At 31.2% G+C, this 24,420-nt stretch overlaps 2 protein-coding genes across 3 annotated transcripts; one reads left to right on the top strand and one right to left on the bottom strand.

The window, feature by feature from the left end:
- The first annotated feature begins 55 nt into the window (after positions 1-55).
- LOC148621078 (DET1 homolog) lies at positions 56-12,098 on the top strand. The gene is made up of 4 exons (XM_088575112.1): positions 56-193; positions 4,625-4,778; positions 6,864-8,386; positions 11,888-12,098. Exons 2-4 carry the CDS (start codon positions 4,701-4,703, stop codon positions 12,081-12,083), a joined length of 1,797 nt encoding a protein of 598 aa, XP_088431238.1. The 5' UTR covers positions 56-193; positions 4,625-4,700; the 3' UTR covers positions 12,084-12,098.
- A 1,697-nt stretch (positions 12,099-13,795) lies between these two features.
- On the bottom strand, positions 13,796-24,420 carry LOC148621077 (GTP-binding protein Rit1-like). 2 transcript variants are annotated; one of them, XR_015921082.1, is made up of 6 exons: positions 24,249-24,420; positions 22,307-22,363; positions 21,227-21,300; positions 20,638-20,829; positions 19,084-19,747; positions 13,796-18,868 (listed from the first exon to the last, which is right to left on the bottom strand). XR_015921082.1 is itself a non-coding variant. In XM_088575118.1 (5 exons), exons 1-5 carry the CDS (start codon positions 24,334-24,336, stop codon positions 19,517-19,519), a joined length of 642 nt encoding a protein of 213 aa, XP_088431244.1. In that variant the 5' UTR covers positions 24,337-24,420; the 3' UTR covers positions 13,796-19,516. The 2 variants fall into 2 exon arrangements, 1 of the variants encoding a protein (XP_088431244.1); XM_088575118.1 differs by having other exon boundaries at positions 13,796-19,747.

Here is a 24,420-nt window from a genome sequence, read left to right as displayed (position 1 = left end):
GGCTCAATTTAGGAATAAGATTTATTTTTCTAAGGATTCTAATATGGAATGAAAATATAAAAACGCCGTTTACTGAAAATGTCTTCAATGACTAAGGTTAAAAAGTGTTCGTCATTCCTCGGAAGTTTTTGACATCTCGGGTTTTATCATAAAATACTTTGTAGCAGACAGATAACAGTAACGCACAATTAGAGTAAGAATGATAATTGTTGTCGAAGTAGAAGTAGAAAATGCAATATTTCTTGGGCAGATATTAAAAATACACGTGTTTTACCCGTCCCCTAGACATATGAAAGCATGGGCCAGTTTCTTTTCAAATGGAGTTTGTAGATGATTTATGAAAACTACCAAAAGGATGTTTTTTGTTCATCTGTGTAGATTGAATTTTAAAAACACCTAATGTAAAATTAAAGGAAGGCATGAGGCTCTAGTTTGAGTGAAGCATTAAGTACTAAGTTCCTTTTTAAACATAGACTTCAGTTCATCATAACTTACATACAAATAATAATAAATTTCATTCTCTTGAATAAATTTCATGTTTCCACTGAAGCCTTGTTGCAAAAGAATGGTCATCATTAATATGATATTTTTTCAAGTTTGATTAGAATATTTTTATTGGCAGGAGATGGCAAAGGATGTTCCAGATGTTTGTAATAATATGAGGAATGTGAAACCTTAAATGCTCTGAAGAAACATACATGTATGAATACCTATCCCTTTCATATATTTTGTCAGTTCTGTAATTATTAACTTCCAAAGGTATCAGGTTGATCCGGCCCCAAGTCGATTCGGCCCAGGTGGATCTGTCCCCAAGTCATTCCGGTCCCATATTAAATTATTATAAAATATGTTAGTTGATCTCTGTAATAAAAATTAAAATTATATACAATGATACCCTTGATATAATTTAAACAATTAAAAGTAATAAATTTCAATATAAAAATTTCAGTCTCTATTCCATATTTAATGAAAAACTCTCTAAGCTAAAACTTTCTGTTTTCAGCGGAGTTGATATCTCTTTGGCATATTCCCCATTTATATTCTGCATTAATATTATGTGAAAAATTATTTAATTTAAGTCAAAACATTTTTTTTAGGATAAATGAAAAGTTTTTACATTCTTACCTAAATTGCACAGACGATGTTGCCATTTAGAACATTGGTCACATTGCAGTACATGCTGCCGCGGTCGAACATTCTGGTCACATACCACACACGGGAAAGACATTGTAATTCTGAGAACAACCCATTCTGTCTCCTCTTATATTGGAAAAAATTCGGCATATCAAACAATATTTCTCAAACTGAGTAGTTTTTTTTTTTATTTGTTTAAATAAAAGTTTGCACGATAGCTTGGGAATGAAGCTATTTTTATTAAATATAAATCGATAGACTTGTGAAGATCAAAGACCTTTTAACAGTCATCAATTGTGTTTGAATGTTGTAAACTTTCTGACAACTTTAGCTTTTGTTTTCATAATAAAAAACACCCTTACTCTAATTAATATCAAAACAACAAACATTAATTAAGCTGATACTGTCATTAGCTTTTTTTGTACAATTTATCATTAAAAAATAAAATATAAATGAAATTTAAGAAATAAATACTGAAATTTAATATTCTTTAATAATTATTATTTTGGGGCCAAATCAACTTTAAATACAGGCTGGATCGACTTGAGGCCGGATCGACATGGGACGAATCGACTTGGGCCGGATCGACATGAAAGCCTTCCAAAATGTTGTAATTTGTTATGATATACAGTTTTTATTGTCCTTACCCATTCTTCTGTTGTCATGGTCTTAAATATATATGGGCCAAAATATCTGGCTTTGTTAATCAAGGGGCTGTACCAGGGTTCTCGTTCAGGCGCGTACATATGTCCAGGATGCAAGGAAAACTTGCTGAACGCATCAAGTTATAACATCATGTGTCCTGACAATATCAGCTTCATCCTAACATCCGTAATTTATTAAAAAATCATTAAAACTATCCTAAAAATCATGGAAAAATTCTGTTTGTTCAACATTTATTGACAATCAGACATTTACCAAAAGTTTACAGTTATTTACACAAGATGTTCATCATACGATTTTTTACAGAAAAAAATTAATGAAAAAAATAAGTTACAAAGTATTTGATAAAAAATTGTGACAATTAATTTCAAAATGAGTAAAAACAAAAGAACCAGATTTATTTCACTATGAAATCTGTTCAGAACTCGATGTTTTGTTACTTGTACATCGTTATACTTTTGTGACATCTTGATTGCATAATCAAAATGAGAAATACAGATCATTTCAAATAAATGTTGCAATTTTACTTCACAGTTGGCTGTTTTTTTGGGGGTCTTTATTTAATTAAGGCAATTATTGTTTGTTTTACTTTTAAACTGTGAAAAATGCACAGGAACTTGATCTGGTTGTGGCATGGGCTCAGTCTAGGTGAAAGATGATTAGTTCTATTTGTTTACACACTCATTATCAGCAATTAAGATTCATTTAAATTAGGTGTTAGTTATTAAAAGGAAAAGATTAATTATATGTCCTGAAGTATCAAAAGTTTTATAACTTATATTTTAATATACATGTACATGTATTAAGATACAATGTGTATTCAGTTTGAACAAAAAAAAATAGAGCCATACATATGAATCAACAATTTATTAGGTCACAAGACCAGAATTTACATGATCATGAGCTGACTTTGAAGCCACAACTGTCCTGTGAGGAGCATGACCAACAATATTTTTGTTTTTTGTTTCCACATTAGCCAAATATGGGAGTTCTTTAAAATTATCTGTTATTTCAATGTTGGTACATGTATCAGTTTCAACACGAGTTAACAATGATTGCAGTCTTTCTTCGGACAAAAGTTTCAAGACCATTAGTACTATAACTGTAGTTACATGTAGGTACATGTAACTAAATACACATTATATATGGAGTTCTGTCATGAAGCCAGCAAACAGAATAAGTGTTTTCAAATAAAAAAAAAAAGATACTGAGTTTACTCTACATATTTTAATTTGGATGATATGCATAATTGCAGTGAGATATGGTTTTGTATGATTATACATACATCTGTGTAGTACTGATGTACGTACTAAAATAATGATTGTAGCACTTTAACTGGTTTTAAAATAGGAAAAAGGGTGGGACCCACCAAGTTCATCCGGGACTCACTTTTCTAAAAAGTGATGAGTCCTATTACTCACCATGTAAAAATCCTAGTGAGAACCCTGACTGTAAGTTGTCATGGTCAGAAATGTCTTTTGGTCGAGGTGTCCTCTACATTGATAAGCTGATTTCGGCATTTTCGTAACATTTGGGTGCTATGTTTTGACCATCCTTTTCTTGGAAAAAGATAAAATTTGATTTGTATTTAATTATCGAAACTAGCTAATGTTTCCTAGACTGGTGTGGTTCTCATTTGTATTTACCAACTATACCATAGTGAAGCTGCCTTGGTGCTATTGTTAAACTCCTGATTTTACATGCACAAACCGGATATTGATGGTTTTCCTGGCCATAAGTATACTGAGCCCAGCTGATAATACAACCAGTACTGCTTCTACCAGTTCCAGGTTCAGCATATAATTCAGATCTTTATGGTGATCATTTGAACTGGAAGTATCTTTATTTGAAACTTCTTCAAAAATATATACATGTATGTTTTAGAAGTGTTTCGTAAATTTGTTTGGCAAAGATCTCAGCAGCCCTTCATGGCAATGAATTGAAATTGATATGTAGCTTCTCCTTGCACACTGAATATTTGGTCATCTCTTCTTGGGAATGATTTATGCAGCTTCATCCTGATCAATGGGTTTTAGAATGCATTAGCTTTTCAGTTCTATTGAACAAATAGTTCAAATGGTATAATAATATATCACACTTCTGAAACATGGCTATTTCCACTTAGTTTTTATAGGGTTTCATGGTGAGCACACAACAGTGAGGAGTCTGTCATTGCATTCGTATTTGCTTCTGTTCCCAATAAATTGTGTTAACACTGTAATTTTTTGGGAGGTTAAAGATAGGGTGTTTGAGCAAAGCTCGCTCTTAAATGTATAGAAATTCCTCTAAATTTTTTTTCATATTGACCACTTGAGAAACTTTAGTCAAAGCAAAATGCTACATGTCTACCTATTGAAGCTTTGAAATGTTGTCAAAACACATGCTAAATGAGACATTTCAAAAACCCATATGTTATTTGATTGGAACTCCTTGGATATTATGGAAAAAAAAACTTACTTCAGGTTGTGGTAAAACAAGGCATTCTTTGCCTAACCTGGAACTGTTTTGCTGATAAAAGTCTTATTTTATTTAAAAAGGAACCTACTTAATGCTTTGCTCACACTTAAGACAAATGCTTTCCTCATATATATTATTGTGCATAAGAATACCTCAATCCAGTTAAAATTATACCTCTTTCTTGCTCCATGTTTGAAATTAAATTTCAATATTGGTAGATTGATACATTCCAATTAACGGGGAACAAATGAGAACTAGATTTTTTTTATTTTTTATTTCGCTCTGCCCTTCAACTTAAAAGGCCAGCAAATATGGATTCCAACTGAATGATATATTTTTAAATACCTTTAACTATATTTTATTTTTATAGAACTAAAGAAATGATCTGAAGTATGGACCTCTGATAATCTGATTGCCATTAATGTATAGTGTTTAACACTACAAAGATGTACAAGAAGAGGACTGTAAGGCATATACATGTACAGAATTCAGCAGCCTTGCCAGAGCACATATATACAAAAAATGTATGGGTATTTCTTAATGATGCCAAAATAGATTATTTGAAATTTCTTCTTTATCTGGCTTAAAGAGGTAGACTTTAGGTAAGGGAAATAACTCTTTCAATCAGTGATATGTTTGTATCATGTTCAATTTCATCAAAGACTTTCAAGCTTTCCATTGAAACAGAATGAAATCAGTCTGGGTTATTGTGATGCTTACATAAGATTGATGTAAAGTTGTGAATACAAACATTACCATGATTTGTAACAGTTGTGTCCCTTACTCTAGGTCTACTTCCTTCAGTGTCAGTCTCTGTAAGAATCAGAGAGTGGGTGAAACATGGTATGAAAAAAACTCACCATTTGGAAAGTTTAACTAGACTATTTGCACCATCAGAATCAAGGAAAAAAGACAAGGTTTTCCATATCACTTTGGTAATCAGAGTTGTAGTTTCATTGAAATGCACTGAAAATGTACATTTCAAGGGCAGATAACTCTGTCTAAAACCTGAATTCTCTACAGGTCTTCTGTATTTAACGGTAGTACAAATTAACAATATTCATGGGAAACAATTCTATTGAAAATTTTCTGAACAAACCTGGTAATGCAGAAACCAAATAATGGTCTTTTTAAATAGAGAAGGCATCCTTGAATGAAATAATATTGTCAGATTGCTAGGATTTTGACATGCATGTTTCTGATTTTTTCCATTTTGCTTGATTCTTATAAAAACTTTAACTTAAAAAGTCAATTAGTGAAAAAGGGTATAATTGAATGATTTGGAGGCAAATTATTACTCTAAATTGTGAAATTTCCATGATAGTATTAACTTTCTGGTTTACAATATCAACTTTTGACTTTGAACAAGATCAAAATTTTATACGGATAGAATGATAATGAATATATACTAGTCTCGTATATGAATGCAATGTTTTACTGTACAATTTAAGCTGGCGTAAATTTCAGTAGTTTATCAATTTGTATTACAGTGTGATGTATTATTGCATTGCAGTTTTTACCAAGAAAATAGTAAAAATCAGATAAGGCCAAGTTAATTCAATAGTAGACTTTTGTCCAACCTTCACAGAAAATATTGGGCAGGTGGGAGGATTTTATTTCTTTAATTATATATTCCTTACCAGATATTTGCTAGCCTAGTTTTAGCTATTTAAAGTATAGATATGTTCTAAATCAGTAGCCACATCAGTTATAGAGAAGAAACATCATTTTAGTCACCCAAAAAATGAAATATTTGTGTGTTTCAGTACCTCAATACATGTACTGACATGAAAAAATCCTGATTTTGAAATTACTGCCTTAATTTTTTATAAAAGATGTCAATTTTTTAATGTCAATGGGGCAGGACAGGATAAAATCTACTAATTAATTTTATTTGGCCTAACTGCTGTAAAAATTTAATTTTTTTTAAATTCATATTTTCAAAGAACACCCTTCTCACTACATCATTTTATGTCATGTCTTGAATGTGGACGTATAAGAAGGCATCCTATAACTGGTTACCTGTTTTCTGTGTTATATTTTGCTCAAAATGAGGAAAGTAAACTGGAAACAATATTATGTTGCTATACATGATAATACAGCAATGGTTTATTTTTATGCTCTGTATGTGTACTATGAAAATAAATTTGATATTTTCCAGCGATGTACATGTATTGAAATTGAAAAATAAAACCTTGTTTTGTTTTTTTTTAAACTGAAGCAAAAGTAGTAGTAGTACAGACCTATTGTTTCTATTTTGTGGAGTTATAAGTGTGAACTGGTTGTTTTATATTTTTGAGAAAAATATATGTTGGTATTTAAAAATAAATTTTAGATAATTGAAATTTAATTGAAAACGCAGAATGCAATTTGATGAAACTTTCATACATTCTTTATCACATGGTGCCGTTGATCCCTTCCAATTTTGTTTTTCTATCTGAATGACTTTTAGGGTTTTCTAGGGAGTATCATCATATGAGCTTTTTGGACATAAACTTTTGTCATTAAAGAAAAAGCATAAGGTGCATTTGTACATGTATTATGAGAAGTTATGGACATTCTTGAATATATTAAGGCAGCTTGTTAGATTATGAGCTTTTTTTTTTCAGAATGAAGTGGAAGAAAGTAATAGTGCAATCAGTGTTATAGTTACAGATAAGGGAATTGTGGATGATTTTGAACTGAAACCAAGAAAAATACCAAATCAGAACATTGTATATCGACTGTTTCAAAGGGAGACAAACATCTGTAAGTCAGGTACACATCATCATACTACCAGAAAACTATACACTAATATATTTCCAAACTGCACTGTAGCTAACATTGAAAAGCCACCATGTTATTTAAGGAAGTTTTCGCCGGATGGGAAATGTTTCATTGCTTTTTCATTTGACCAAACATCTATAGAAATATATACTTTTAAAGGTTCTGCTGCGGCAGAACATTTATTGCATGGCATTAGAGGAGAATACATAAGTGAAAGTGAAGAATCTAACATCAGACAAAATCATGGCTACTATAGAATTAAAAACTGCCTTTTCAGTTCTTTCTTTAAACTGAAACATGCTACACATGTCTCTACAAATGGAGAGCATCTAAACAGAGAGTGTAGCTTATTCACAGATGATTGTAAGTATGTAATTGTTGGCTCTGCAATGGCTGTTCCAGAGGAGCCCCATCCACATTTTTATGATATTTATCGAAACAATGAAGCTGTGACACCTAACCCAAGGTCACCGCTTGAGGACTATTCTCTCCATTTGATCGAGTTAGAAACTGGTCGTCTCTGTGACTCTAGGCATTTTAAATGTGACAAGATTTTTTTATCCCACAATCAAGGGTTGTATTTATACAGGGATACACTAGCTGTTCTTTCTGTTCAGCAACAAACAATACATATATTTCAAGTAGACTCCTCAGGAAGATTTATTGATGTAAGAAGTATCGGCAGGTTTTGTTGTGAGGATGATCAACTATTTTACCGTCTTGGGCTTGAACATCCAGTTGGACATACACATAGACCATACAGTGAAAAATGCATCAACTCTCTTAAACACAGGCTGCTAGTATTTCTGTACAAAAGAGCTGTCTTTGAAGGGACAGCATATGCCCTTCGAAAATTCTATCAGTTCTTTGGCCAGTTTAATGATTTAAGAATGTGGAAAATGCAATTGCTCGATGAGAATCATTTATTGATCAAGTATGCTAGTGAAGATGTTGTGACACTCAGGATTTCAGATCCAAATTCACAGCCATCTTTCTTTGTAGTCTATAATATGATAACCACCGAAGTCAAAGCTGTGTTTGAAAATACATCTGAGCAACTTTTAGAGCTCTTTGAGAGCAACTGTGACATGTTTAGAAATGCAACACTGGACAAGGAAGCTCAATTTACTTGTTCTCCGTCCAGTAATGTATATGCTCGTCAAATGCAACAAAGACTCAAACAAACTATTGTGAATGCAAAATATGGTGGACAGACTGAAGCCATTAAAAGACTTCTGGCTCAGTTGCCTATCAGTTCACAGTCCTACAGCTGTAGTCCTTATCTGGACCTTGCATTGTTTAGTTATGATGATAAGTGGGTGTCTATGATGGAAAGACCAAAGGCTTGTGGGGATCACCCAATAAGGTTTGTTAAATTTTTTCATACATGTAGTGATAAACTGAACTTATTAATAGTTTAATGGATGTAAATGTGTCGTGATCTTTACTTATGCCCACTGCTTTAGAATTTTATATATTTTATGCTTTCTGCCAGTAAAATTAGCTTTCCTACAACAGATATCACTATGGACAACTTACACATGTAACTTTCCTTAGTATCACTTGCCATACATGTAGGTACCCAGAAGTGGGTATTCTAGAACTTTGGCATGAAGAAAAGATCACTTTCTGAATAGATTTTTGAACAGTTTTTCTGTTTGACAATTTGACCAATGTATGCTGCAGAATTTGGTTTACAAGTTATAAAAATTATAAAAATAGGTTATATCAATAATTATAAAACCACATTCATGTACATACATGTAGAAGTTAAGTGGTATATTCACTAATTTTAAATAATAATGATAATTTATTTACCCTACCGGTGCACCTGGTCCATGCTCCTTCCCAGTTTTTAATGGAGTCCGAGTTGCTCATTTACTTTTGTTACTTTGTATGTGTCACCTTGTATTTTAGTTACTTTATGTTCTTTGTTGTGTTTGTCTGTTTTCCATGTCTGGTCTTTGTCCCTGGAGTACATTCTTTTGATTTCTGCTAGAATCTTGGTTCCCTTGATTACTCTTTCACACATGTGTTTCAATATTGTTTTGATGTTTAGAAGTTGACTGGTACAGGTTTATATGGTGTCTGTACAATTTGGCAAATTAAGGCAAAATGAACATTTGGTGTTTCTTATTTTGGCAGATGCTAAATGGTGAAAAAAGTGGTTGGCCCTATATAAAAAATTCTGCAAAATTTATTTTGGTATTTTAAGACATACTGCTTTAATACTTAAGAATTAGCAATAGCACTCTTCCAAAATAAACTTATCAAGATTCTTAAGGAGAATAGGACTGGTGAAATTGTACCGCAAGATGCCATACTCCCAAAGTAATTAGGAGGTTGTGGTGACTGAAACCACTGAGGAATAAAGGCAGGTTTTACGAAATAGATTTCCCGTTAATGTCTGATCGAAACCAAAATTTGACCTTTTTCTCCTATATGAGCAGTCAAAAACTCCCAAAATTTCTGTCTGACTTACAGAATTGTTGTCTGACATTTTTGTTGTTCAGATGGTATTTCATAATGACTGTAAAATTTTCATTCTGTGGCAAATGTCTATCACAATCAAAATTAATTCAAAATTTTATGAAGCTTGAATGGTATGTCCATACTTGCCCCAACTGTTCAGGATTCTACCTGTGTGGTTGTATCAAGCTGTGCCTTGTGAGGCAATTTACATTGTATTACAATTTAGGTCATTGGGTTCTAAAGATCTGTACTTTTTTACTATTTGTTTCAATGTATTTTTTTATTCTGTGAATTCTTGTGTGACCAAGTGGGGATCGATAGCTATTAATGGCCCAAAGAAAACATGAATATGGAATTACTTTTAATTCAGATTCAGAAATGATATATAATGGAAAACATAATTATTAAACTGATAAAAAATCAGCTTGTCCACACTTGGATAGAATATACATGAACTTAACCATAGAAATGATTTTCTTAATCAGCCAATCTTTAATACTGAAACTGGAACCAAATAAGTGGGTGTGTTGTACCTACATATGATTTAAATTGTTTTTGATAAGAATACATGATCAGATTGTTTCTACAAATGTTGGGCATGAGATATTAAATATTCGTAGTATGGAATAGAAACTAAAGTCATTTTAATGTTACACTTCCTTAATATAAGAGTAAAAATCTTAGTAGAATCAAGTATATTTACAGATAAAGTATATTTACAGATAACAGTTCTTAAATCAAATGTATCATATACATGTATTTGGATTACATGTAGAAAGGTTCATTTTATAATGTGATTTCAGATAAATTTTGGCAAAAATTCTGCTTTATTGCTAGTTAATAAGTTGAATTGTTCAAGTGGCAACTTGAAAACGCAGTAAAATTTAATCTGTTGTTTTAGATATCATTTTTGCATCTATTTTTGTTGTCCAGTAATTTCATAGGTATAAAAATCAATTTGGTGTCATGTAGTACAATGTTTTTTTGGTCATTATAATGCAAAGGTCACTTGTGGATTCATGGGGGAGGGGATGCAGGGGCTATAGCATCCCCCTTTTTTATTGGAAAATTATCATTTTTATGTGTAAAATTGACAAAATGGCAAAAAATGTCTTAGTACTCGCTCCCTTCTTCTGGTACCCATCCTTTTCAAAGTGTCTGGATCCACCCCTGCAAATGTATTGATAGGTGGTACATATTGGTCTAGAGGAAAATATCTGTATTCAGAATAAAAATTAATATGAAAATGTTATCAGTTTGTTATTCATTTTTTGTCTGTCCTTAGTTAACCATGGCAGAGTGAGGGCAGTAATCAGTAATCATACCTTTAAACCACAACAAGATTTTGTGAGATCCTATATAAAATTTATGAAGTTTCGACATATTTTCCTTTCCTCTTTTGTCTACATGGGACATGTCTTTTTATGAGCAACTGCAGTTATTTCTAGAAAAGCAGAGGATGCCTACCCTACCATGCTTCCAGTTTTTAGTGTAATCCAGGTTGCTTGTTTAAGTAGCACTCCACAAAACAATCATGCAAAATGTGATTCATGGTTGAAAAGCCTACATATTATTATTTTTGCTATTTTGTTTAACATGTCATAGTAAACGGAAAGTAATATGTGGTTTTTCATATAACCCATGGTCATAGAAGATAAAAATTATATAGAATGCACTGCGGATTTCAAAATTAAGGGAGATAACTCTGTAAATGACACTCAAATACAATAGAATCTATTGGATTTTCAATGTTGATTATCTCCTAAGAGCAGGCATATATGAATGAATAATTACACATTTCACAGTATAGACCCATAAAACAACTCAATTACTAAAATAAAAATGTGTAACCTTTTTGGGGTGTATCACATTTTTCAGATTTTGCATGATTCTTACAAAGACAGCTACTTAATTTTGTTTCTTTTTACTTGGTACATGTAGTTTGGTTATTTCATGTGTTTTTTTTGTTGTGTGTGTCTATTTTCCCTGTTAAGTCTTCATCCTTGGAATATTTTCAATTGATTACCACTGGATTCTTGGTTCTTTTGAATTCCCTTTGATAATATAACAATACATTCTTTAATTTGTTTAAGAATTGGTAATAATAAAAATTTTGTCTATTGAAAAATAACATAAATTTTCCATGTTCATATTGTTTATTGCGCAAAGTGCAATTTATGTTATTTTTCAATAGTCAAAGTTTTTATTATTGCCAATTCTTATAAATTAATTTTAAAACATATTTTTATCTTTAAACATGAGAAAAGTAGCTCTGAATTTAACTGAATAGGGGCGTGTCAATACTTTTTTTATCCATTGAGATATAACAAAACTTTTTTAACCAATCAGATTAAAGTATTTATCTCAAATTAATTTATTATCATTTATTTTTCAGATTTTATGCAAGAGATTCAGGCCTATTGAAATTTAGAATCTATGCTGGAGTAGTTGGACGTAACCCTCCACCACCTACTGCAAGAAGACTTGTTGCATTTACATTTCATCCTCGTGAACCATTTGCCATTAGCGTTCAGAGAACAAATTCAGAATATGTTGTCAATTTTCATGTACGGCATTCTGTTCAGGATTAAAATTTTGATCTGTTATGTTTTTATGTCAATGCTACAATTTTTGTAATGAAGTAATCAACAGGGATTGAATGTAAGGAATTTTTCCACTTGTAAAAATAAGCAAGTACTGAAATTTATACTTGCTTAATCTAAGATTATTTCTGAACTGAACCTATTATACATATAGAATATCATGAGCAAATTTTAGCAAGGGGAAATAATTTTGAATTGCAAAATTGAAATTTAATTTGCATTTAGCATGTATTTCCCCTAAAATTCCATCACTGGTAATTTTTCCAGTTTACTAGACCATTCCTGGCACCAGTGCCACAAAATCAAACATTGAAAATCTAATAGATTCTATTGTATTTGAGTGTCATTTACACTGTTATCCCCCTTAATTTTGAAATCTGCATTGCATTCTATATGACTTTTATTTCCTAAGAACACGGGTTATATGAAAAACAGAATGTTAATTTCTATTTACTATGGCATTTCAATCAAAATATCAAAATTGAATCACATTTTGCATGATTCTTAGCTGGAGTACTACTTAAGTATTTTTTTTTTCAAATTTTGTGGCGCTGGAGCCAGATGTGTCAGTGTTAGAAACTTAATTTTTGGTCAACATAGACCCATCATAATTTTATGTAGACCGCACTGTAGATTTCAAAGGAAATCGAGTCAATTTCATCATATTTCGTTTACTCCTATTTATATCCATTTTGAATGCATAAATTGGATGCTAGCTTAGCTAGTAGTGAAGCATATATATAATGAGAATAGATATGGTGAATATGTCAAAGAGATAATAACCCCACCTGGATAAAAATGTCAGTCCAAGGCAACCCATTAGTTTTCAGTGAATGACGATGAAACCCTCACACCACAGGGCAGACTGCAGCTGGTACCAAAACATTATACAGAGATACAGCTATAGAATTGCCCCTATATACTCAAGTAACAAAAAAAAACTAAAGGTGAAAACAAAACAATACATGCATGTATTACTATTAATACTAAGGGTATGCCAGTTTTCAAAGTGTTTTGGAACTGCTCATTCCTCAATAAAATTTCATGTACAAGTAGAATTTTCCATAGTAGGAAACTCATGATACAGAACAAGGCCTGCAAGATTAAAGAAAACTTTTAAAGGATTTCGCAAATAAGGCATTTTTTGGGGGGTATTTAAAATACTGTTAACTTAATTTTCAAGGATTTTCTCAAGTGAACATATTTGTGGGTATCAATATTCATGGCTTCAAACAATGATAGTTGTTTTGTTTGAAAAATCCACTTTGATGGGTACTATTTTATGTGCTTTTCTGTCCACTGCCAAAATAGCAAAAATTAACACTGTAAAAATCAATAATGATTATAATACTCTGATCTGTCATGTGACTGCCATCACCATGTGGTTGATAAAAAGTCAAACTTTTGTTAGGTCACAGATTTACATTTCTTGCTTTATATTGAAAGCGTTCCTAAGCATAAGTTAAATTGCTTTGTCATTAAAAGGGGTATTTATTGTCATATTGGCAATGCCATCTTGATCTTGAGGTAGATCTTTATCAAAATTTGAACAGACATAAGCTAGAAAAAACATAGCTGTTTGTGATGTCATAAATTCTAAAGACTTTTATAAGAGTTACCTAAGAAGTTGAAATGTTCTTAGAGTAGATGAGTACTTAGGAAGTTTTTGGTACCTTGAATATAAAAAAAAACAAAGGCAATTTATTTTCAAACATTTTATTAAATAAATAGAACACTATTGCACAAATATAAACACTTCAACTAAAAGAAATAAATAACTGAATAACTATAAGGCACTAGGATTCAACATGTTAAATGCATTGAACAGTATGAAGTGTCACAAACAGGCCATATAAATATAATTTTCTGTTTATTCTCAGTACCATAATAATAGAAAAGGATGCATATCAAAATACTTCTTGTTCAAAATTGGTATGACAGCAGGATTATGATTGTTTCCATTGTGTAGTCTATAATAGAGGAATCTTGATATTTAAAACTGCTTTTAACAAAACAAACAAAAAATCATGACTAAAAAAAAATTCCATGGCCTGTCAACAACCACTATTGATCATAAGTGGTTGTTACTAAGAAAATGTATTGAAACACTTCAGTTTTTGTGATTTTGACTTTAAAATATGCAATATTGCTAAGATGCTGAGAGAAATCTCACACCAATTCAAATTCAGAAATTATTGCATACAATCAAATTTTTGCTGTTCTGAGATATTTATCTTGCATCAATAATGTTTATCAAACTCCAGATTAAATTATTAAGAATTTGAAGTCACTTGCATATTTTGCAATTATAAAAAAATCACAGTAATTTCTACATTTTCAGTAAAAAACTTTAACATAGATAAGTAACATCATAGACTTAATGAAGATAAGACATTCGGTATAATTAATTAAGAGTACAGTCAAGCCATAACTAAATCAATATTATTATATAGATAACAGTGTTTTATTGAATGTTCCCAGTGTAATAAATTTCGATAATTCACACTGTGAAATAAATTCAGTAATTTCACTCCGGACTTTCTCCTGCCAAAATCAAACTTTGATAACAATCTGCCAATCACAAAATTTAAAAATTTCATGTTGAAAATATCAATAAATTATGAAGAAAATCTATATAATCAATAAGATAATGATATGGTTATTGTCAATAACCAAAATATGATCACTTGTGCCAAGAACGCTTGAGGATTTAACTCATGCATCGAACAAGTTACACTCACTGTTAAAACTAAGGGAATCTTCGGCACTCGTGATAATATTTTGGTTATTCACTCAAACTTATTATCCTATTATTATTTGAAATCTTCATATAGTGTATGGTATCTTTTTCCTTCACCCTACAATTTTGTATATATTTTTTTTAAAAAGTATCAAGGTAGATACTTGTTCATTAATAATCAAAATTGAATGTCAAAACTAATCAGTACTATTTGGTTTCTCATGTTCAAAACTAGCAACTCCTAGAAGATACTTTCAGTGTTACATATTATATTATGTGTCTTCAACCATCAAATCTAAAAATTATTTATAAATAAAAACATCTTTATTGTACAAAAGACACCTCACAAACCAGCTAATTACACATTTTAGGCCAAATTGAAAAAAATATTATTTCCCCTCAAACCTTCCTGACCTAATGCATATATAGCACCTTCAAAGTTTTGTGAAGAATATATACTTTAATGAGGCCGTCCATGTAAAAATCAGGCAGATTCTATGATATGGTTAATTTTATCCCACTGAATTTTTTGTTCCAATGTAATGTTTATACCATACGTTGTCAAATAGTAAAAAGATTTTTTTAAAGTGAAAGTGGGTGGCTCGGAAAAGGGTTTTAATTTAAAGTCCCCTAACAAAACAAAAAAAATTTATCTCCTTTTTTTAATGCTTTCTATGCATCTTTTTTTCTCTTTAACTGATGTAGTTAATCAAAAACCAATAATCAACTTTAAGAAAGGATGCATTTATGATATGAAATGGATGAAATTGTTTTGAAAACAAAATTTGTCATGTGCCACCCACTGCCTGGTCTTTGCATGGACACCCTCATGAAGTTGTAACAGCACAACAAATATCTTGAAATGAATTCTTTCAAAAGATTAATGCTGTGTTCATGTGTTAATGTAATCTGGTTTCAAAACAAAGCCAATCCACAAACATAGAAGCATGTCGTAAGATTCTAATGCAAAATCATTTCTTCTCAATACAATATGTATTTTCCAATTCACATTGATAATCTGTTTTTAATTAGAAACATTGCCTAAATACTTATTAGAATGCATGTTTTTTACATATTATGAACAAAAGTATTAACAGGTTTCTTACAGGAATCAAATACTGATTTTTTGTGAACACAGTATTTAACTTTCTCCTAACTTTCCAAATAATTGTTTAAATATAAACTACAAATGGTCAATTTACCAAAACAGAGACCATATAGCTCCTTTGTTCATGTACAAATCTGAAGTAATTGATAGACCTATATTTTTGAGACTGACTAAGTTGACTTCTTCAAAATCCAAAGCTGGATTGAGGGGAAACAAACTATTTTTTTAATATAGTAGCCTAATCCAGAAATATAATTTAAAACTCACATAAAGCATTAACATAAACAAGCTAAAAACAAGTAAATAAAACAATTGCAATTCAGTAACATAGATGATGAACACATATGCTAAAACACAACACTAAAATCACCTAACAATAACTTAAGACCCTTTTATGCTTATTTCTGAGCAAGCTTAGTCGGTACTGGTAAAAGTTAAATGCAACACTTTCCATAAAAAAAAAATGGTTGAACAATTAACTTTTTTTCTATAAAAAGTGATGCATTCATCTATACAGCCACATGTGCCACATATGAATATCATATGAGGCTCGATTCAATAATCATATGTAAAAATAAACATGATTATCATATGGTATTGGATTTATATATGGTAATCATATGATGCAAACCTTATTGATTATCATGTGTTGCACATTAGCCTATGTAATGGATGCCCTGACTGAGCCTGTTCAGAAATAAAAATGCACGAAAGGATCAATTCAAAGACTTTTACAACAAAATACAATTAAATGTAAAAAAATAATCTGATTTTTTTTTGTTTTTCTCATCAAAATGTATTTGTCAGCATAGGTATTGCAACAAAAATTAAGAGTTTAATGAATGATCATATGCTGACACAGATTTTCAAAAGTAAAAGGATCATTACTTGCAATATACAACCCATTAAAGAATTTTAAACAATATTTTATGGTCTACATCATTTACAGTTTCATTGGGTGGTTCTTTAAATATCATTTAGAGCCCACAAATAAACAGAAGTAAAAAGACCTGAGGATCAGAATACATCCCTATTTCAATGAGCGTAAAAAAATGTTTGATTTCCAAATTGCATAGACACTGCAGCCAAATTTAACAAAACATGCAAAACACAAACTTTTAAAATGTAAACACTAATGATTTTGAAACATGTAAATATATGTACATCGGGCTATGATTTGGCAGTGGTGTAAAATGCCATTTTTTTACAAACAGTGATTAATAATATAATATATGGTTCTTGAATATCTTACCCTTATACAGATGGCAACCATGATTAATGAACTTTTTAAAATGCTACTGGTATTTAAAAACAAAACAAGAAAAGCAAAGGAAACTTTGACGAGGGCATGATTTTGTGACAAACAAACATCTGTGTCAGATTCCTAATGCATGGTTATTATATTTAATTTTGGTTTTACCATGGTTTTGATCTTTGATTTGTTAAAAATAATGCCTCAATGTGGTTTTTAAGTTTACAGAAATAAATATATGTATTAAAGAAGTTCATTTTCCCATAATCAAAGCTTATGTACTGCTATAAAGAGACAAATTAACGATTACACAAATTTACCGGCTATGTAAATATGAATACATATCTACAGCATACTGAACTAAATGTCTATGAATGTCATCACAATTTTTTAACATTTAATTTGTTGTTACATTTCAACAGCATCAGTTTTCTGCTCAATCAAAAAAACAAAAAAAAACAAAAAAACACTCAGACTTACTGGTACATATATAAATGTGTAAAAAATAGTTATGTTCATTTATATCATTTTAACTAGGTTATTGTCAACAAAAAAAGGTACATTATTGAAAATATATATAGTTTAAAATCACAGGAAAAGGAGATCTTCCTATTTACTTCCAATTTCGATCAAGACAGTTATACACAGCAAAAAGGTTACATATTGTTATCAAAATTGAACAAAACCAAATACAAAAAGAAATGAAAAAAAAACAATGAGTTTATTTCTTGAAAAAGGAACTGCTTAGATTGAAGAAATCTAGGGGAAAATATATTCAAAAGCTGCTTAGTAATAAAGTAAGTTAAAATTGCATGGTTAATATGTTTGAGTTTGTTAACCAATACATAGTTAACATTTTAAACTAGCATGGCGTTTGTTAACCAATACATAGTTAACATTTTAAACTAGCATGGCGTTTGTTAACCAATACATAGTTAACATTTTAAACTAGCACGGCGTTTGTTAACCAATACATAGTTAACATTTTAAACTAGCACGGCGTTTGTTAACCAATACATAGTTAACATTTTAAACTAGCATGGCGTTTGTTAACCAATACATAGTTAACATTTTAAACTAGCATGGCGTATCCCCTCAGTAGGATTAGTTGATTACAGGAGAATGTTTAATTAAAAAATAGTTAAACATCTGAAACCAATCATAAGTCTGTCCACACACTGGTATAATTTTTGTGATTGATAAAAAAAAATAACTGAAAGTTTTCCTTTGCTGTGCAACATAGGGAAATTATAACATACATATTGCTAGAAAAAAGGATGTGAGTGACATTATTAATGAAACATAAAATAAATTATGATAAATTGCTTTCACTCAATCACTTGAAGTCTCACTGTGCATGTTCAATCAAGAAAATCAAAAATGAAAATGATCAATCATAATCTATTACCAGAATTAAAACAACTATAGCTTTCAATTCTACATTGACGATGTTTTTGGGGTTATAGCTGCCCCTGTCACAACACAGGCTAATTGCAACAACCATATAAAAAGAAAAAAATGTAATATGGTACTACAGAAATAGAGGTGAAGTATGGAATCTGAGAAACAGTTTGTCAACAGTTATCCTTCAGTTTATGCTACTTTTCCATAATCTTATGTCCAAGACAGATCTACGTAAAGGAACTACGACAAAATATCTTAAGGAGGCAGACCTAGGGTAAGGGACACAACTCTTGAAATCAGTGACATGTTTGTATCATATTCAATTTCACCAAAGCCTATGAAGCTTTCATTTGAAACAGAATGAAATCAATCCAAGTTTCTTTGATGCTTACATGAGATTGATGTAAGATGCTGAGTACAAATGTTCCAATGATTTTTAAGACATGTGTCCCTTACCCTAGGTCTACCTCCTTAATCTGCACACCTTTAAATTAATAAGCCCCTGCTACTGCAAACTAACTTATTCTTACAAGGGTTTACTTTTGTTTTCTTTAGTGCACTACTCAAGAACATGTTTGTGTGAATTTTAGAATTTTCTAATCAGTTAGAAACCTGGTGTCAGTTTTACAAAAAGTCGTAAGTGTAAAATTGATCGTAAGTAATGACGTCATAAACTAAAATAGCATTGTGACGTCAAGATTTACGATCAATTTCACACTTACGACTTTTTGTGAAACCGATGCCTGGCACATAACTGTAAAAATAATTGACATAAGTGAAGGAGAATCAATATGATTTCAGATCTTAAAAAAATAAATTTTTGTTCTACATCATGATTTTCTTAATTTACATTAATGATTCAAACTTTTAAACACATTTGATAAAATGGTGCACTAATAAATGCTGATCATTCAGCACTATGACTGACGAGTCTTCTTAAATGGGCTCAGTCTTCTTAAAAATGCAGATAGTCCTTTTTTCCGACTCTGTGTTTTTGGCTTGTCCTCCATTCCTTCCCGTTCAGCAGTACGAATCTCACGAACTAAGTGAAGAAATATATCGTCAACATATTGTCTTGTCACAGCAGATGCTTCATAGAAGGGACATTTCAACTGTTGTGCAAGCGAAACTCCTTCCTCTGGAGATACCTACAAAAGATTGATTTATTGTGGATTTCACATCCAAGGGCAGATATTTCATGCATTCCCACACTTAGAGCATGCACCCTACCAAAAGACCACACAGGCAGTCCTATTGATGAGGAGTTTAATTTGACCAATTAATTTGCTTTTGATGTTTAGAACTGTGTCCAGTTAAGGAGGTAGACCTAGGGTAAGGGACACAACTCTTAAAAATCACTGGAACGTTTGTATTCAGCATTTAACATCAATGTCATGTAAGCATCAAAGTAACTTAGATTATTTCATTCTGTGTCAAATGAAAGCTTGATAGGCTTTTGTGAAACTTAATATGATACAAACATATCACTGACTTCATGAGTTATGTCCCTTAGCCTAGGTCTACCTCCTTAAGTTTACTTGTACATTAATATGTGTGAAACCAAAGCATGTTTGGGTAAAAATACAGCATTCACTGATTAATGTTAAGATTTTGGGAAGTAAAATTGGTTTTCAATTTAGCATTAATAACTGCAGGAGCTGCTTATCCAAATGCTGGTATTACAGTTGTTAGCTTAACAGTCTTAATTACTACCTGTGTTCAGTAATAACATGTCTTATAAGTCCATGATTGAAATATCCCTTTCTAGTGCTTTCTATGTAAAATTAACCTGTATATAAAGTCCACCGTCTGGTGTGACCTGGTTTTTACTCTTTCATGAAAGGACACTTAAGGCAGGCTTCACTGTTTATATTACCCATGTTTGATGAAACACAATTTTTTTAATGATTAAATTATTCTATTTTTTACTTTTGAGCCTTTATACTTTTGCAGTAATTATAGTAATCATTACTTTATAAGTTGTGTTATTAACAAAAGTAAATAAAAGTGAAACATTTCAGGATTCACACTTACTTACCTTCCTCTTTTCGTGCAGATCACATTTGTTTGCAACTAGAATCACAGGAATATCATCTCTACACCTGACTTGGTCAATCAATTTTTTGTACGTTAGCATAGCATCATAACTCCTTCTATCTGTTATAGAGTAACACAAGATAAATCCTTCTCCTTTCCTCATATACTGTTCTCTCATTGTGTTAAACTCAGGCTGAAAATATATATCGATACATGTATCAAACAAGGGCAAAACAAAGCATGGCATTCTCTTGTCATGTAAAGTTTGACTTAATGACCTTTGGCCTTAATAATAAACTTACAAACATGAAGTAATACCAAATTTTATCAAAAAGTCCATTGAAGAATGCTGTTTCTTGAGTGTTTCACCTAGCGCTTGGTAGTATATGTAATTCCCAACATTTTGCTTTGTCAAAATTTTCCAAGCAAGTCAAGCACCACATAACTTGATTATTTATTTATGTCTTTGAATATTCTTAACTGCTTGTGACATCATCAATTCTAAAACTCTGAGTAACCATGGAAATTAAGGATATTACAATATTGTGGCCCTAGGATCTGATCGGTTCCTTCCAAAATGCAAAACTTACTTGTCCTGCTGTGTCAAGGATATCCAACATGGCAGGTTCACCATCAATCCTGGCCTGCTTCTGGTAGGAATCCTCTGTGAAATTTAATCGTGAACAATATAATACTGATATTCACATTTTGCGCAGGGAGATATTTGAGAAATCTCAAAAATTTAGTGTTAAACAATGATACAAAAAATTTACTGTTGGCAATAAAATCACTCCTAATTGGAGTGCATTAAGTCTCCATGACATCCATCAGCTTAATTCAGATGTACTCAAAGGTAAATTATAAAAAACTCAAACTAAAGAAAGCAGATCTAATAATTACAGATAACCCTCCATTTCAATTCTCCGAATGAAAAAGAGTCACAACTCCTAACTGTAAGTCCAATATGAAAATAAAACTGAACTTGGACTTGCATTTATGGTTTAAAGTATTATTTCAAGTTTAAAAAGGATTGGTTGTGCAGTGTATTAAACACTTCTCTGTCTAAGAATCAAGCAAATTTTGTATAAGGTGTGGCACATAAAGATTAGAAATACAGAGATTTTATTGCATTATCCATGTATTTTTACCTTATAACCCCCAGAAATAACAATAAAGGTGTAGGTAAAGTTTGCCTTCTTTTGATATTAGTTGAAATGCACTATGTAAAAATGGTAGGAAAATTTTCCCACAATTTTTCCCTATATAAGCAGTCAAAAATTATCTACGTCAGAGATGCTTCATGTTGAATTTAAAGAGCTTTTCGGTTGTTTTAGTGATGTATTGAACTGAATATATCTGAAGCAAAAATGACTTAACTGAGAAACATGATGTGCCATCCACTGCCTGATTCTTACAAAATGGTTCTTAATTATAAGAATATTTGGTGGACAAACTGATGGACATGATAATCACATACGATATGACAAATGTAAACATTATGTGGGTTTGAATTAGATTGAATAGATGTAAATATATCTGACACATTTATATGAAAATTCTTTGGAAATGTATTCACGAAATTTCAGGTTACTTACATGTAATTAGGAACAACTTTTTTTCATAATTATTTTAGTCTTTAATGAAAAAAAAACAACTATACACAAAATTACCAATAGTTGGGTCATGATAGTCCAAGAATCTGTGGTACACAAACTGTATCACTAGAGCTGAAACAAACAAAAGATACATGTAAATGACATTAGATTGCTCATAAAAGTTCTCATCAGCTGCCAAAGGTAATTCTGGTATCCAGTGTTATTAAAGTATATGTAGAACTGGATGCAGAGATCTATAATATAATATCATATAAATTTAGAAATACTGCGATCAAGATCACAAAAAGAATACCTTCATTTTAAGTGAATTTAAATTATGTTAAATCCACAGATTGGATAACCTCCCTTTGCAGTGACCTGATATTCATCATCTTCATTCAAGCACATCTAAACATGATGCCATAGGCAGGCCCCCTCCTGTTATGCTAAAAAAAATAGCTGATTACACAGAAAACTCTGGCAATCACTGATGTGGGCATCCATCCTTTCGGACAATTACTAATGCTGGACCTATCTGTAACTTTTCAGTGAAATCCATAGCACAGTTCATCTGTCATCTTAGAAAAAAAGGGCCAGAAAATGTTCTAGAAAGCTAATTGATTTCATGAGAATGAACAAGTAGAAAAAGTGGACAATTTTTTTTATTCATTTACTAATTTATAATTTGTAAAGGAGCTTGTTTTTTTTTTCTTCTAATCCACATCAGTACATTAACAAAAATCACTAGTCAGACTGAAATAAAATGAAACAATATTGAGTGAGTAAGCGATTCCCCCTTTTGCAAAATGGAAAACCCTTATTCGGTTATCTTCTTTAAAATTATAGGGCTGTAATTATGTTGTTTCATGCAAATACACCTTACATGTATATAAATCTCATAAAAATCCATTAAATGGATAAATGAGATAAGCGTTAAAATGCACTTCCAAATTGGGTAGATGGATAGACTAAAACTGATGGATGATTTTTTAAGGGTACATGAACATGATTTGAATATAAAAATGTCAAATAAATCTTGCTCCTTTGCACCAAAGGGACTAAATACAACCCAAGGTGGTTTTCCAAAAGTACATTAGAGGAACTTATTGTGATTAACCAGGGTATCTGGGTATTACATGTAGTAGGCATACCTACAACATTCAACCTTAGTCCTGAAAACAAGTGCTACATTACAGTCTGTAAAAATTACCAATTGAAGTTTCCTGGTTTTAATCCATGAAGAAATACTGGCTAAAAATTCATTTCTCCTGTTTCATGTTTTTATAATTTTTATTAGTGCATCATTTTCCTTCATTGTTTCCATTCTCAGACATGGTATAATGTGTACATGTACTCTTCTTTAACACCCCAATAAAATTGCATGTAATTCAGTGTTATTTCTGTCCTGGTTTTTATTTTTCATTCTAAGCCTTTTGTAATGGGATTAACTGAATATCCTGACAGGACATTTTTGTGGTCAAAATAATTCTCTTTCATATACACATGTATATAATAATCAGCAAAATGAAAGCTTTACCCTGAGACTATGTGTTAACCACAAGTGCACTTATATCAATAAGTACTTACTATAGGGTAACTTAAACCACTCCGAAAACCTATATAATTTGTACATGAGCAGATGTACATTGTACATGAACATATGTCCACAATATGTAGGCCTCAATTTGAATCATTTCTTATTTTTCTGTTCTGAAGGGAAAATGTACAAAACATTTTTTACATAGTGAGCATAAAACACATTTAATGACATTCAGGAGAAAGTAATTTTCAATTATACAAAAAATGAAATGTCAAAAACAGCTGACACCTCCGAAATTAATTTTAAATGGCTTTGTCACGAAATCTCTGAATTATTATACTTATTCTATTGAGTTGCTTTTGTTTGATTAAATTACAACAATGTGAACAAAGTAAATATTTTTAATTCTCCGCATTCCTAAGATGGTGAATCACCATAATTGGCATGTCGAAGACGTTTCAATTTTCAAAAGCTTACCACTTTTGCCAACCCCTCCATCCCCGAGGATAACGATCTTGTATTCCCTCGGTTTGGAACTGTCGTTGTACAAACTGCTAGAATTCATTCCTTATCATGATGACTGCATAAAGAAAAACATAACTTTTGCTTAGTCTTAGTTTCCTTGCGAGTTGTTAACAGTTCCAAAAAT

This window comes from Perna viridis, chromosome 3 (genome assembly GCF_037379345.1).
Source record: "Perna viridis isolate PV_CMFRI_1.1 ecotype Kerala chromosome 3, ASM3737934v1, whole genome shotgun sequence".
Lineage (NCBI taxonomy): Eukaryota > Metazoa > Mollusca > Bivalvia > Mytilida > Mytilidae > Perna > Perna viridis.
Note: the sequence above shows the minus strand (reverse complement) of the source record. Positions and strands in the feature narration are given on the sequence as shown.